Here is a 14,476-nt window from a genome sequence, read left to right on the forward strand (position 1 = left end):
AACTGGGTTTGGTTTGAATTTTGGCCAATTAATCAGGCCATTTATAGCGCGCTTAAGTTATTTGAGCTGTGTTTGTCTCTGCAGCTACACAGGACTATCATTGGTTTTGTACGGCTGCCCTGAATTTGTGCTTAGCGTTATTATGTTTAATCCATTAAACAGAAACATAGCATGATGAACCGACACCAGTTAAAGGACCTCCATGTAAAGTATTTTTTTCATTAACAGACTAAATTATTGAATGTGTTGTGGTTAAGGCAAGCTGCTTGAAGAAATGTATGTCTGTTTTATAAGGCATAGCAAAAATTGTGTTCATTTAAACTCTTGTTATCTGCCTTCTGTGAGTTGTTAGCATGATTAAAAGTATGTAGGTTTGTTACACACAATTATGCATGCATGTGCACCTCACGGGGCACCCTAAATAATGCTTTCCAACTGGGTGCATGTAAAAGTTTTATATTCTTTTCATCATTGCCAAAGGATCTGTAAGAAATGTCCACAGCAACCAATTAGTTTTTTCTTGTCTTTTTGGAGTGCAGATAAGGAATTGTATAAACAATAGCCCCTTTTTGTCATGGTTTATTAAATTATCCTTTTGCTCTGTTATATTTGGATTCCTATGTCTATATGAACACACATAGTACAGAAAACAAGCAACATTACAATACAGGTGAAACTCGAATAATTAGAATATCGTGCAAAGTTCATTTATTTCACTAATGCAACTTAAAAGGTGAAACTAATATATGAGATAGACTCATTACATGCAAAGCAAGATAATTCAAGCAGTGATTTGTTATAATTGTGATGATTATGGCTTACAGCTCATGAAAACCCCAAGAACCCCAAATCCACAACCTCAAAAAAGTAGATTATTACATGCAATCAATAAAACAAGGATTGTACATAGAACAATATCGGACCTCTGAAAAGTACAAGCATGCATATGTACTCAGTACTTGGTTTGGGCCCCTTTTGCAGCACTTACTGCAATTACTTTTGCACGATATTCTAATTATTCGAGTTTCACCTGTATTGCCCTGGAAAGTGCATTTAAATATATTTGCTTCTGCGTTCTCATGTGGTTTTCTTGTGTTTTCCTCCTGTTAGCTGTCAGAGAAGATCTGCATAGAGATTCTGTCTTTAAATTTGGATATTGATTCAGAAGTGGTACAGAATGAAGCCATAAAGAAATTGTTTGTGGAGCACAGACTTGGCAACCTTCCAGCTGTGGAAACTCTAATGTCCTTACCAAAACCCAGAAATGGGCAGCTCATCCACTACAACCACAGCAATGGTAATGCACAGATCAATTGTGGAACATTCAATTATTGTGACCTTTCTAACTAAATGAATTGTGATTGGAAGCTGGTGGTACATATATATGAAGTTTATTTAAGTAGATTTGAAAAGTTATGCTGCCAAGCCAAAAGCTTTTCCCTTAGGCCCGGTTCACACTAAGGCAATCCGTGACTGCGCAGAAACACAACTGCTGATTGAGCTGGTGGTGTTATACATTTCTAATGGCACCCCAGTCGCGGCAGTCAGATTGCGCAGTTTCCCAGCAGGATTCTGTCTATGCAATCGCACATGATCATGCCTAAAAAAAGGTACATGTTCCTTCTTTAAGCGATTGCCGCGCGGATATAACCCTATAGAAATCAATGGGGCAGCGCGGCAACCACTGTGCGCTGTCGCGCACGAACACGCGGTCCCGGGACATACATCCCAGGATCGCCCAGGTGTGAACCTGGCCTCAAGCTCTTATGTCTTGCGATATCGTAAGGTTGCATAAACTTAGCTGGCTTGAAAATTATGCTTACATTAATTATTTAAATTGTATTTACATTTCCTGTATTTTAAGACAGGATTAGTGTATGATATTAAAAAGTTTAGTATGCAGCTCATCTCCGTGGCCCCCAATACACCACTTCTGGGTATAATTATTATTATAATTATCATTATTAATAAATATCTCCAGGACTTGTAGTTGTCGGCTCAAACCCTCTCCATTTCATGTCCACCATAGATCTGTATAGTGTGAGATTTAGCTTCAAATGGTAGGGCATTAAGAATGTAGTCCACTCGCAAACATGTTTTTTTAGGGCTTCCCGCGCACTTTTATTTAAAAGTGCACACAAGTTTTCCCTCACAGGGGTTTCTCCAACATAAGAACACAACTTTAGCTTTGTTTTTAAGCAAAATAACGTTTTTCAAAGTCTCCCCAAATTTAGGTTATTACTTTAAACTTCTCCCACATAGGCTGCATCCAACAGACTTGCCACACAGGCTGCATCCAACAGACTTGCCACACAGGCTGCATCCAGCCGACTTGCCACACAGGCTGGTTCCAGGATGGAGTCCTCCTGACTCCTGGACAGACACCTCCTTTGTCTTCCAGCTGGAACCCTGAACCTGAACCAGCATCCTTTTCATAAGGGCCGTGTACAGGTGCACAATCATTCGGTGCTGATCACCACTAAAGCCCAGACCCAGGGATGGAGATTTCATCCCTCCCAGTTCTCTTAGAAATCGCCTAGTTCCAGGATCCAAGTTATAATTTAGAAACCCAGAAAGAATTGTAAAGACAGCTCTTGCTGGTAAAAGTACTTGTGTCCTGGAACTGCTCAGCCCCTCTGACTGAGTGTCCTGGGTAACCATTTTGCCAAACTACATAGTGGCACTGCCACAATAGGTTAATATGCCCTGGCATCTCAAGGGACAGGAACTTGTGTTTGAATTATGCTACCTGTATTCTAATTTATGCACTTCACCCCAAAAAAATTATTGCATCATTGCAGCGCTACATTTGGATAAAGCAAACAACCAATCAAGGAGAGATTACATAAAGTCTCTTATGAAGGATCCAGATCCCAGCAGTGGAAGGTAATGATTTCCTCAAACTTTGAAAACTAAGAGCATTACTATAGTTCTTTAAGCCGTAAGGGACCAAAGGGCCATTTGTAAGTGCAAAGTAGCAGTGCACTGTAGGGTTAGCAAGGCTCCTGGTTCAGAGCTTTGAGATTGTGTCATTGTCTGAGGCTGCAGTGAAGCTAAAATTAGAAACAAAATTAGTACTGGAGCTGTCATTTTGCTGGTGTTCTTTACAGTGCATACTTCACTTGATGGCCATACATTTACAATAACACTGGTCAGTTTGCAATTCATTTTAGAGTAGCAAAGCAAATATATATTTCTAAAGATGGAAAGATGTATTGTTTTAATGTATTTTTGATTATGTAATTTTGTCTTATTAAATGACTTCTGTTGAACGTTTTATGTTTGGATACATCAGTGCTTTATCATCCTACTTTATACTTTTCTGTACTCAGTGGTTGAAAATACAGTGCCTGGCCAAAAAAAAAGTCAGAACCTGGATTTAGTTAAGGAAATAGGTAATAACCTTCCATTAGGTAACTATTAGGTTGAGCAACATTATGTCCCCAAAAAAATGAGGTCATCTGCCTACTTGAATAGACTTAATGACCAGGTGTTTCCCTTTAATGGATTTTTTCTTCTCTGATGGCACAGACATATTCCAAGATGACAATGCCAGGATTCATTAGACTCAGATTGTGAAAGAGTGGTTCAGAAAGCATGAAACATCATTTTCACACATGGATTGGCCACCACAGAGTCCAGACCTTAACCCTATTGAGAATCTTTTGAGAATCTTGGGGATGTGCTGGAAAAGACTTTACACAGTGGTCCAACTCTCCCACCATCACTACAAGAGCTTAAAAATTGAAAATTGATGCAACTCTGGATGGAAATAAATGTTGTGATATTTTATAAGCTTATCAAAATGATGCCACAGCGAATGCTAAAGCTTAGTGAATGCTAAATCAAAGCTAAAGGCAGTCTAATGAAATATTGGGGTATGTGGCTATTTTTTTGACCAGGCAGTGTAGGTCTTGGTGGAGAATGTAGAGTTTGTCGGGTAGCTTTTTTGTTACTCTATAAGAATATCCACTGAGAAATCATTCCATTCCTGAATATGATACCTTCTAGGCACTTGGTTCCTGCCATGTATAACTTATAAGACTTAAGATACTTTTTTACAGCAACCAATAGGGTTCTCAGTACAATGGGATAGAATATTTTAGGGATGTAACCATAAAGTAATGCCCATGGTCAGCCTATGCATTTAAGGATTTATTCTCAGTGTCCTTGGATCATAAAGCAAAACCACTAAATATGACTGGTTTGTCCACAACCTTTCCAGCTGCTATATTAGGCCATATTAGCGTGCTGTTATTCTATACCATTTTATTAGCAGTTTATAATACATTTCCTTTATTTTTGTACTAATTGAAGACATATGTGTAAAAGCTATAATCTTTTCTGCCATGTGACAGATGGATCTGAAATGATCTCTCTGGTTTCTCTGATAAACCTCAAAAATAAACAAAAGTTTAAGGATAGTTTAAGGTTAGTAGCATTTTATAGAGCATGGATATGCATTCAGGGGCTGATATCATTTTATGAAAGAAATTATCAAGTTTATTTCCCTCTTGCATAGCCATAGTAGGTTAGGGAGGGTCTGTCTTGACATGTACAATGCAATCACTTGCAAATTCCAGATATGGTTAGGTTCCCACAGGTGTAAGTGTCTATTGAGATCTATGTCTTTTAAGGGACCTGGAATTGCCAGACTAATAACCTAGTAAGGATTAGTGCCTCATAGTATGTCTTCATTTTCAATACATTTTTATTGAGTTTTACAATGCAGAAAGAATACACATTTCAAGGTCAAGCATTACATAACTAAGTGATAAACTATACGAATCAGAGGACAGGTATGTTGGTATAGATCATGCTTAAGGAAAATCCCTGTAGCATATGAATAGCTAATATAAACTTAAGTTGCCTAAGAGTTGTTGTGGTTAACAAAGCAAGTTGGACCTTTTCGTAATTATCTTGGCCTTCTGAAGAAACAGAGAAGAGAAGAGATGAGAGCAAGATGAAATAGAGAAAAGAAATGAGAAAAATCAGCCTACATAAATTAGTAGTAATGCAGTAAGGATTTGTATCTGGAAAAGGATGTGATGTTTACAGTAAGATTTAATTATTTTAAGACCGGGGTTTCCATTGGAAGGGGAAGGTTGCTTGTAGGGATGCACCGATACCATTTTTTCCAGACCGAGTACTTATACTTTTCCTCAAGTACTTGCCATTACCAATTACCGATACCTTTTTAGCATCATGTGACAGTTTTTCTAAAACAATGCAGATTAATGATTTTAGGACAGTAGTGGAGCACCAGGGCCCAGTCACAGCTGCAACCTCTGATACCCTGATAGCTCTAGCTAGAAAGGCATCAGCTATAGAGGACTACACATCCCAGCAATCCATTATACAGCAATGCAGAATACCACCAACTATAGAGGACTACAAAAATCCTATTTTCTCTTCCGTTCATTGAAGGACACAGGAAACAGATTGAAGATCATGTACCACAGGGACGCCACAAAGCAGTAATAGCCAGAGGGGTGGACACTAAAAAACAGTTCACACAAACAAACACCCCTCTAAAGGGCCACCTGTAAAACCTTGTGCCCAAAGCTAGTGTCCGCAGATGCCAAAACATCCACTTTATAAAACTTAGCAAAAGTATGAACAGAAGACCAAGTGGTTGCCTTACAAGCCTGAAAAACAGAGGCACTATGACGAAAGGCCCAAGACGCCTCAACAGCCCTTGTAGAATGGGCTGTAACAGAAAAAGGAGGCTCATGTCTCCTAATGGCATATGCCTGAACAATCGTGTTATGAATCCATTGAGAGATAGTAGCCGAAGATGCGACCTGGCCCTTCCGGGGATCCGCCGCAACCACAAACAAAGAATTGGCCTCATGGAAAGAAGCTGTAACATCAAAACAGTGTAGCGCCCTCTCCTTCTTATGAACAGGCTTCGGACATAGAGAAGGCAAAACAATTTCCTCATTCAGATTAAAAGCAAAAACAATCTTAGGGAAAAAGGACGGCCTAGGACACAGCACAACCTTGCCCCTATGAAGAATGAAAAACGGGGACTTGCACGACAAGGCCTCCAACTCCGAAACCCTTCGAACAGAAATGCCACAAAGGCCACTGTTTGGGACAAGGTTCTCAAACTTCCCTCAACAGCTCAAAGACTCCTGCAACACAGAGAGCACCAAATTCAAATCCCAAGCCGTCAAGGGAGAACGAATAGGAGGAACGATACGCGCAACCCCATGAACAAAGGTACGAACCAAAGAATTTGCCGCTAAGGGACGCTGAAAAAGAATATTCAGAGCGGAAACCTAGCCCTTTTTCATTGCTCAAGGCCAAACCTAGATCCACCCCACGCTGCAGAAAATTAAGTTTTAAGGTATTTTGTTTAAAAACGGAATATTCTACTGTTCAAATGTGAGAGCTATTGTAGAAGTTTTTATTGGAAAACTCAACCCTTTGTCATACTGTCAGTTAATAATTACAAATTGGATTTGCCTTGTAATCAGGTTAGTGCATAAGGCCCCATGCGCACAGCAATTAAAATACACGCTTCTAGGTGCATTTGGAGTTTTTCCAAATGTGGTTAAACACAGAAAAAAGTGGGAACGTTTGGGAAGTTTAAAACTGTTTATACTTCTCGTATAACTACTTATGTGTATAATACAAGAGGCCTGTGTGCATGGGGCATTAATGATAACAAAATGCAGTAAGAAACGACAAATAAACAAAAAATAAGTGCCACATTTGTGACAGACATACTGATAATGCTCCAATTTGTTTTACTACCAAGTCGGGACCATAGATTCTCAAGTTTCCAGGGGAAAACAAGACCATTAAGTAGTCTCTGTCAGCCGTATAGGACAGCTTGCTTGTCTAAATTCTGTATTCCCATATACTGTAAGGAGTAAAAGCATTGAGTACCATTGGACTGTGAAGTAAAGCAACATCAGTTTGCAGAATTTGCAGCTATGTGGTTTAGTCCAGTTCAGAAAATGCTAGTTGCCTGGATGCCATGCTGATCTATACAGCAACTATTCAATTTTATTTAAAACAGCTTCCAAGCAGTCAATGTGCTGTTGGATTTCTCTTTAGAATTTGGTTGATGTATCATCTTGTGGTCTGAATAGTATACTGACCATTTTTCAGCGGAGTGTCATTATCAGTGTAATGTAGCCTACAAACCTTGAAAGGGTTTTATAATGTTTTTAGTCTGCTAATGTCTTGGCCACCATCCATACTGGCGTTAGATTTGAGTGAAACTACTGCAATCCAATTATTTCACAGATTATTTATTTGTACGAAATGTAACCACAAGACAGCGATACAACTGGATTTATGTCACTTTAGGTACATGGTATTTATTTTCCTTAAAGTGCAAAATGTTTTTCTTACCACAATATGTACATACAGCAGCAAGGCATATGGTTCCTTGTTCTTAAGGGAGAAGACTGGCTCTGCTTTACTTAAATGCAACATTAATAAAAATGTTTTTTTAGAATAGGCCATTTTTGTAGTTTATACAAAAGAGCCAAGATCTACTTATAATAAATTTCCAATGAGGTTTATTCAGAATGTTAAAGCAGTTATCTTTACAAGCAGATCATAGTTTGATCTTTGGTGCCAAGAAACCTCAAAATCCACAATGCCTTACATTCTGCTGCTGAAGCCAGCCCAAAATGGAGTTTGACTGTTACACAAACCACAAATTCAAGGCATCTTATGCATTGCCCTGCAATTAAGCATTTTAAAGGGGGAATAAAACTTGGCTGCTGAGCCTGGATGTTGAAATACAGCTTAAAGAACACATAGATCTTTCTTACTCTTAAAAGCCCTTCTTAAATTTCATAAGCTACCAAGGGTGTGTGTTTTCCACATTTTACAGAGGAAGCAGCATTTTACTGTGGTTAGTTTTGATCCAAAGTCAGGTCACAGAAGGGTTTGTGGGACACAGTCCCTATTAATCAATGTGTCAAAGAAATAAATAAATAACAGATCATAATTTTTTGTTTCTTGAGTCAGTAATAACTCTTTCAGCAAGGAAACTGGATAACTGCTGGTAGCTACGTAGACTACATTTGAAGTTAGTAATCTGAAAACAAAATTACAGAATTGTTATTGCATTGTGACATGATGAAATCATTAAGCAAAATGGTAATGGTCTTAACACTTATTTTACATATTTTTCTGCCTCAGAATTAAGGTGCCATGTCCTATAGCCTATTACTTGCTACAAATAACGTTTTAAAATCTTAAATTAATGTTTTCCTCCCTCTTAGTGACTGGTCGTCCTGGGTGCTCTATTTCTTTTTTTTTGTAATCTATGTGTTTTTATGGGTGTATTGTTGTGCAACGGTTAAGACATATAGTGTTGTAATTTATGTCTATTTTGGGTTAGTCTATCTGATTATCGATTATATTTTTCAACTTTGATTGAAATTATATTAGTACTTTATTCATGGTTGCTTCATATTACATTATTTAGACCTGAATCTACCTTTGCTTGGCGATAATTATATGCTGATAGGGTCATGAATTTGAGGAATACATATAAAAATGCATATTTTTTTTAGTTGATGGTTATTTTTTTGCCACATGGTTTTGTATTTAGGTAAAACAAATTTAAATGTTTTAATGAGTTAGGAAATGCATAAAGTAAATATTAACATTTTGCACGTTGATAAACTTTGATTGGTGTGGTAATTTTCTTTTTTTGCTAATAATTTTTTTTGGTCAGTATTAAATTTACAGTGGTTAGTGACCCACCAGAGGATGAACAGGACCTCGAGTGTGATGATATTGGATTTAGTAATATCAGCCTGAAAGAAATTTTACAGACTGGCAAAGACGTTATTCAACGGAAAATTGAAAGTAGGTTTCATTTGTCATAATTCATCTATACTAATTGTAGTATAGTACCAGAAACAATTGCTATACATTTTTGGAATATAATAAAATAATTTGTGTAAACATCATATCCCTTAGAAAGTAAGTTAGTAGTGATTTAATAGCAAGCATGTGTATTGAAGTGTGGAAGTGAAGTGATTCACTATCCACTTGGTACTGATTTCTAATGTTTCTTGTTTAAAGTCTCTCTACCCATGCCCTTTGTAAAGGCATATTTATATTTATTGACGTGTAATATAATTGGACACTCTGAGGCAACTTTCCTAATATTACAGCAGACAAAATCTGGAGCAGCTGTGTATGGCAACTAATCGGCTTCTATCTTTCATTTTGTGAAGCTTAACTGAACAAGCTGAAGATAGAGACTCAATGGTTATCATGCACAGCTGCTCCAGATTATGTTTGCTCCAGTTTTAGTAAATTCCCCCCCCACCACCACCACAAATTAATGCTAATTTCTGCATATTTATTTTGCATGTGATCACTATGTACAGTATTACTATACTTCAACAATAACTTTCACTGACTCTAATAAGCATATGTTGTATAATCAAGTCCCTTTTGTCCTGATAATGTTTACCTAAAATTGAGTTTAAGGGAAATATTGTTCACATTAAAGCTGGTAAACTACAACCTGTCAAGATTTCCAAAGCTGTTTAACCACTTGGCGACATTATGACATTCCATGTCATCCTGGAAAGCATGGGCTTTAAAGATGTTAGGGCAGTATGGAATGTCCTAACTTCTAACCCCCTTCATTCCCCCTTTTATACTTACCCGCAGGGATCCAATGCAGGGACTTGCCTGGCAACTCAGGCAATCCCTCAGGGTCCAATCTGCTGCAATCTGGGTCACGTGATCGCAGTGACAACAGTCATTGCGATCAGTAATACATTGTGACAGCCAATGATTTGAATCATTGACTGTCAGCACTGCCTCTGCTTCTCTCTTTCCTCAGTGTGATCTGAGGTGAGAGAAGTAGATAGATCAGTGCTACTAAAAGTAGTCAGTTACAATAATAAAAAAAAACTTTATTAAAAAAAAATGTACCCCTTCATTGCTCATCACAATTTTATAACTGTGATCACTCTGATCAGTACAATACTACGGTTCAGGATTGTTGGTATGTATGTTTTCTTTTTTTCGTTAATTGTAACCATTTTTTATTTTAAAAAGTTCAAAATGAACCCCTTCAGCACTGATCACAGTTTTATAACTTTGATCAGTACAGTTGTACTGTTCGACATATTCAGGTGTGATTTTTGCATTTTTTATATTATGAGTTTACCCATTTGTTTTTTTTTTTATTTACCCCCTTCAGCGCTGATCCTAGTTTTATTGCTGTGATCACACTGATCAGTACATTAGTACTGTTCAGCATTTTTGAGGTGTGATCTTTACCTTTGTTTTTATTAAAATGTTACATTTTTAAGTTTTTTACCCTTTCACGTAGTAAAAAAATTAAGTCTGTTACAAAAAAGGAGTTAGAAAAGACTCTACTTACTATTGCCCTTTCTGTCCATCTCTACCAGTCCTATGTATCACAGACTGTTTCAGAGTCTACCATACACAGCTAGACTATTAATTCAAATTATTCTGTATGTGACTCGATTTATCTGTGATTATTCTGTGTACCTGACCTCGGCTTGTCCTATACCGACTATTCTGACTTCTGGATCCCCTGACCTTGGCCTTTCCCCGTTTATGTTAAACCCAGCATTCTAAAACCATGATAAAGTGGCTACACAAAACAACTCAAAATACCCCATTTGGAATACTCTGGGTTGTCAACTTTTGAAAATGGTATGCCATCATTTGGAAATGTTCTTTCCTAGGCTGCCATACTGTCTCTAAGGCGACCTAGACCCAGTAGATCAATTTTTTTAAATCTCCAAGTTTTTAAATGGTTTATGCAATATATTTGGCCCTGTCACTTTCCAAAAAACTGTATAACCAGTACATGGGGGTACTGTTATATTAGTTAGATATTGCTAATTACGAATATCCAGGCTTTATTGCAGTAAGACATATAAGGATTATGAAATATCCTGTGAAAATGGAATGCATCTGTGTGAAAAGCACAGATGAAAGTATAGGCTTCTAAGGGTGGCCAGGATTTTTGATAAAGTGGCTACACAAAACAGCTAAAAATACCCCATTTAGAATACTCTGAATACTCTGGGTTTTCTACTTTTGAAAATGGTATGTTATTATGGAAATTTTTTTCTTTCCTAGGCTGCCATACTGTCTCCAAGGCGACCTTGGCCCAGAAATGCAATGTGCCAAATTTCCCAAGTATGATGACTGAAATGGGCAAGTCCCATATTTGGTCCTGTAACTCCCATAAACCCCATTAAACCTGTATATGGGGGGTATTGTTGTACTCATGGGACATTGTAGAAGACAATTATAGGTGATCTATTGTAGTAAAATGCATCAGTATGATGATATTCACAATAAAATATGTGTGCATGCATGTTTGGAAAAAAATTTAATTTCTTAATTTCTCATAATTGGCTAGATTTTATTCACATATAATTACAGTTCATTACACAATAGTTGATGTCAAACGAGAGCCCTATTTGTCGTCTATGAAACAATATATAATAGGTGTGGGTGTACTTAATATGAAAGAGGTAAATTATGGTTGAACAGACATATAGTTGAAATTCTATGTTTTGTTTACGTTCAGAACTTGGACAATTGCCTCCGTCCTTTAAGGGGTTAATGTGCAATGTGAAAAAACTACAATAATAATAAATGTAGGAAGTAATCTGAAAGCTGCCATACAAATTGAGTAATAACCCAAGTGCAACCAGAGACTACAGCAATAAAAACCAATGGAAGGCAAATTATAAATAATGGGGGTTGATTTACTAAAGGAAACTATGCTGTTTACTTTGCGAAAATGAAGGGAATTTTCCTTTAGCATTGTGAATGTGGGGAAAATTCACTTTGCAAGGAGTACACAATTATGTGCAAGGAAAATTAGAAAAAAATACTTTTTGCTAGGCTATGATTGGACGATGGAAGTCAGCAGAGCTTCATTTTATTCACTAAACTAAGGCAAAATTGATTTGCAAAGGGAACAGCCTCTTTGCCTTTAGTAAATTAACACCAGTATGTACAACCAGGTATTGACTAGCGGAGGGCTACGGTAGTTCCAATATTTAAAAAAGGGTCCAGATGCCATCCGGGGAACTACAGACCAGTTAGCCTTACATCGGTAGTGTGCAAGATGTTAGAGGGTATGATCAAAGACCACTTAGTAGAATGTGTTCGGGATAATGGCATTGTAAATGACAACCAGCATGGATTTAGGAAAGACCGTTCCTGTCAGACTAACCTGCTAACTTTTTATGAAGGGGTAAGTAGAGATTTGGATGAAGGGAGGCCAGTGGATTTGGTATATTTGGACTTTGCTAAGGCATTTGACACGGTACCACATACACGTTTACTACACAAGCTGAGGACTATGGGCATAGATGAAATAGTGTGTACATGGATAGAAAACTGGCAACAGGAACGGGTACAAAGGTTATCGATAAATAGCACCTTCTCGGATTGGGCTAGGGTCATGAGCGGCGTGCCGCAGGGTTCTGTGCTGGGCCCCATGCTGTTTAACCTTTTAATTAACGATATTGGGGAGGGGGTAAACAGCCACGTTTCAGTGTTTGCTGTGATACTGAATCAGACACTATAGCATTACAGGAGGATCTGGATAAAATAGGGGAATGGGCAACTACATGGCAGATGAGGTTTAATGTAGACAAATGTAAGGTTGTGCACTTTGGGGTTAAAAATAAGAAAGCGAATTACACACACACTGGGAGCTCCCCTGGGGAAGTATGAAAGGGAAACATAGATTTATGGGTCATTGTAGACCACAGGCTGAATAATAGCTCGCAGTGTCAGGCTGCGTTAAGCAAAGCAAGTAGGGTCCTGTCCTGTATTATAAGAGGGGAATGTTTAGCAGGGACAAGTCTATAATTGTGCCACTTTATAGATCGCTGGTTCAGCCTCATCTGGAGTATGCTGTCCAGTTTTGGGCACCAGTGAACAGAAAGGATGTCCTTGAAATGGAAAGAGTCCAGAGGAGGGCGACCAAACTCATAAAGGGGATGGAGGACTTGAGCTATGAGAACAGGCTACTAAATTTAAATATGTTCTCATTGGAAGCAAGGAGATTAAAAGGGGACATGATTTTCATGTACAAAATATTTACCGGGGATAACAACATTAGCAGCAAACTTTTTACAATTAACTCCAAGACAAGGACGAGAGGCCACCACCTAAAATTAGTGGAGAACATATTTCAGCACAAGGGGGGAAGAGGGTTCTTCTGAGTTAGATCAGTGTGAGAGTGTGGAATCATTCAAGAGGCGATTGGACGATTTCCTCAGAGACCGTAATATACAGGGGTACAAGTACTTTTAAGAATGAGAACAAACAGGGACCTATACATACGCACACATCAGTAGGACCATACACATACACACAAAAGGTTGAACTTGATAGACATGTGTCTTTATTCAACCTCAAATACTATTTAACTATGTGACAAGACAGGGCAGAATGCAGGACTGAACAGTACAGGACACAGGTAAAGCAGCTTACAGGATCCAAATTTGAGGCCAGAAAATTAAAGTGTGTACAGAGTATACAGGCAAAAAATACCAAATAGTTCAAATGCTGGAGAGGCTGGACTATAAATTCTCCCAGCAGTCAGTTACAGGTGCTGACTAAAGTCAGATGACCAGATCCTACAACGAAGCACCTGCTGATGACTATTAGAAATACAGCTTGCCTGCCACTGAAGCATTGTGATATCAATAATTTAAACTAGGCTTTTATTACACATCCACTTCAAGGTACTTACTGTACATGTATGTTTTCTAACCTACTACAGTGCCCCGGGAAGCCCTAAAGTCCTATGCATTCCAATATGCGTTAAGTAATATTAGGGACTGAAGGTGTGCTCGGTGTGCTCCACCCCATTTGCTTCCCTTATCTGATTATTGGTCGTTAAGGCTGTCCACCATGGGACATGTAGTCCTTCCATTAGACTAACAGAGAGGTGCAGAAATATTTGCATGTGTACCTCTCCAAACACCAATCGCATGTTACATAGTTACATAGTATTTGAGGTTGAATAAAGACACAGGTCCATCAAGTCCAACCTTTGTGTGTATGTATGTGATTCTGCATTTGTATATGTGTACACAAGTCCCATTTCCATCCTTGTTTTTAAGTGTACCTGTACCCCTGTATGTTGCGGTCTCTGAGGGAGGTATCTAAATGCTTTTTGAATGATTCAATACTCTCAGCTGATACCACTTCTTATGGCAGCGAGTTCCAGACTTTAACCAGTTGACATCCGCGGTGTTAAACCCCCTTTCCCATCCAGGCCATTTTTCAGTATTCAGCGCTGTGGTACTTTAACTGACATTTATTCCGTCATGCAGCGCTGTACTGAAATGAATTTTATACCCTTTTTTGGGGACAGATAGAGCTTTCTTTTGGTGGTATTTATTCACCACTGGGGGTTTTATTTTTTTACTATATTAAGGAAAAATTACCGAAATTAAAAAAAAAA

The 14,476-nt window shown here is 38.1% G+C and overlaps 1 protein-coding gene across 1 annotated transcript in view; it reads left to right on the forward strand.

The window, feature by feature from the left end:
* The window catches only part of RPGRIP1L (RPGRIP1 like), a 210,623-nt gene that overhangs the window by 193,316 nt on the left and 2,831 nt on the right, over nt 1-14,476 (forward strand). The window contains exons 24-26 of the mRNA XM_018554730.1: nt 1,111-1,297; nt 2,802-2,886; nt 8,711-8,844. Of these exons, the coding sequence (XP_018410232.1) occupies nt 1,111-1,297; nt 2,802-2,886; nt 8,711-8,844 (406 nt within the window). The remainder of the gene's footprint in view (nt 1-1,110; nt 1,298-2,801; nt 2,887-8,710; nt 8,845-14,476) is intronic.

Source organism: Nanorana parkeri, unplaced genomic scaffold, assembly GCF_000935625.1.
Source record: "Nanorana parkeri isolate BGI_ZX_2015 unplaced genomic scaffold, ASM93562v1 scaffold170, whole genome shotgun sequence".
Taxonomy (NCBI): Eukaryota; Metazoa; Chordata; class Amphibia; order Anura; family Dicroglossidae; genus Nanorana; species Nanorana parkeri.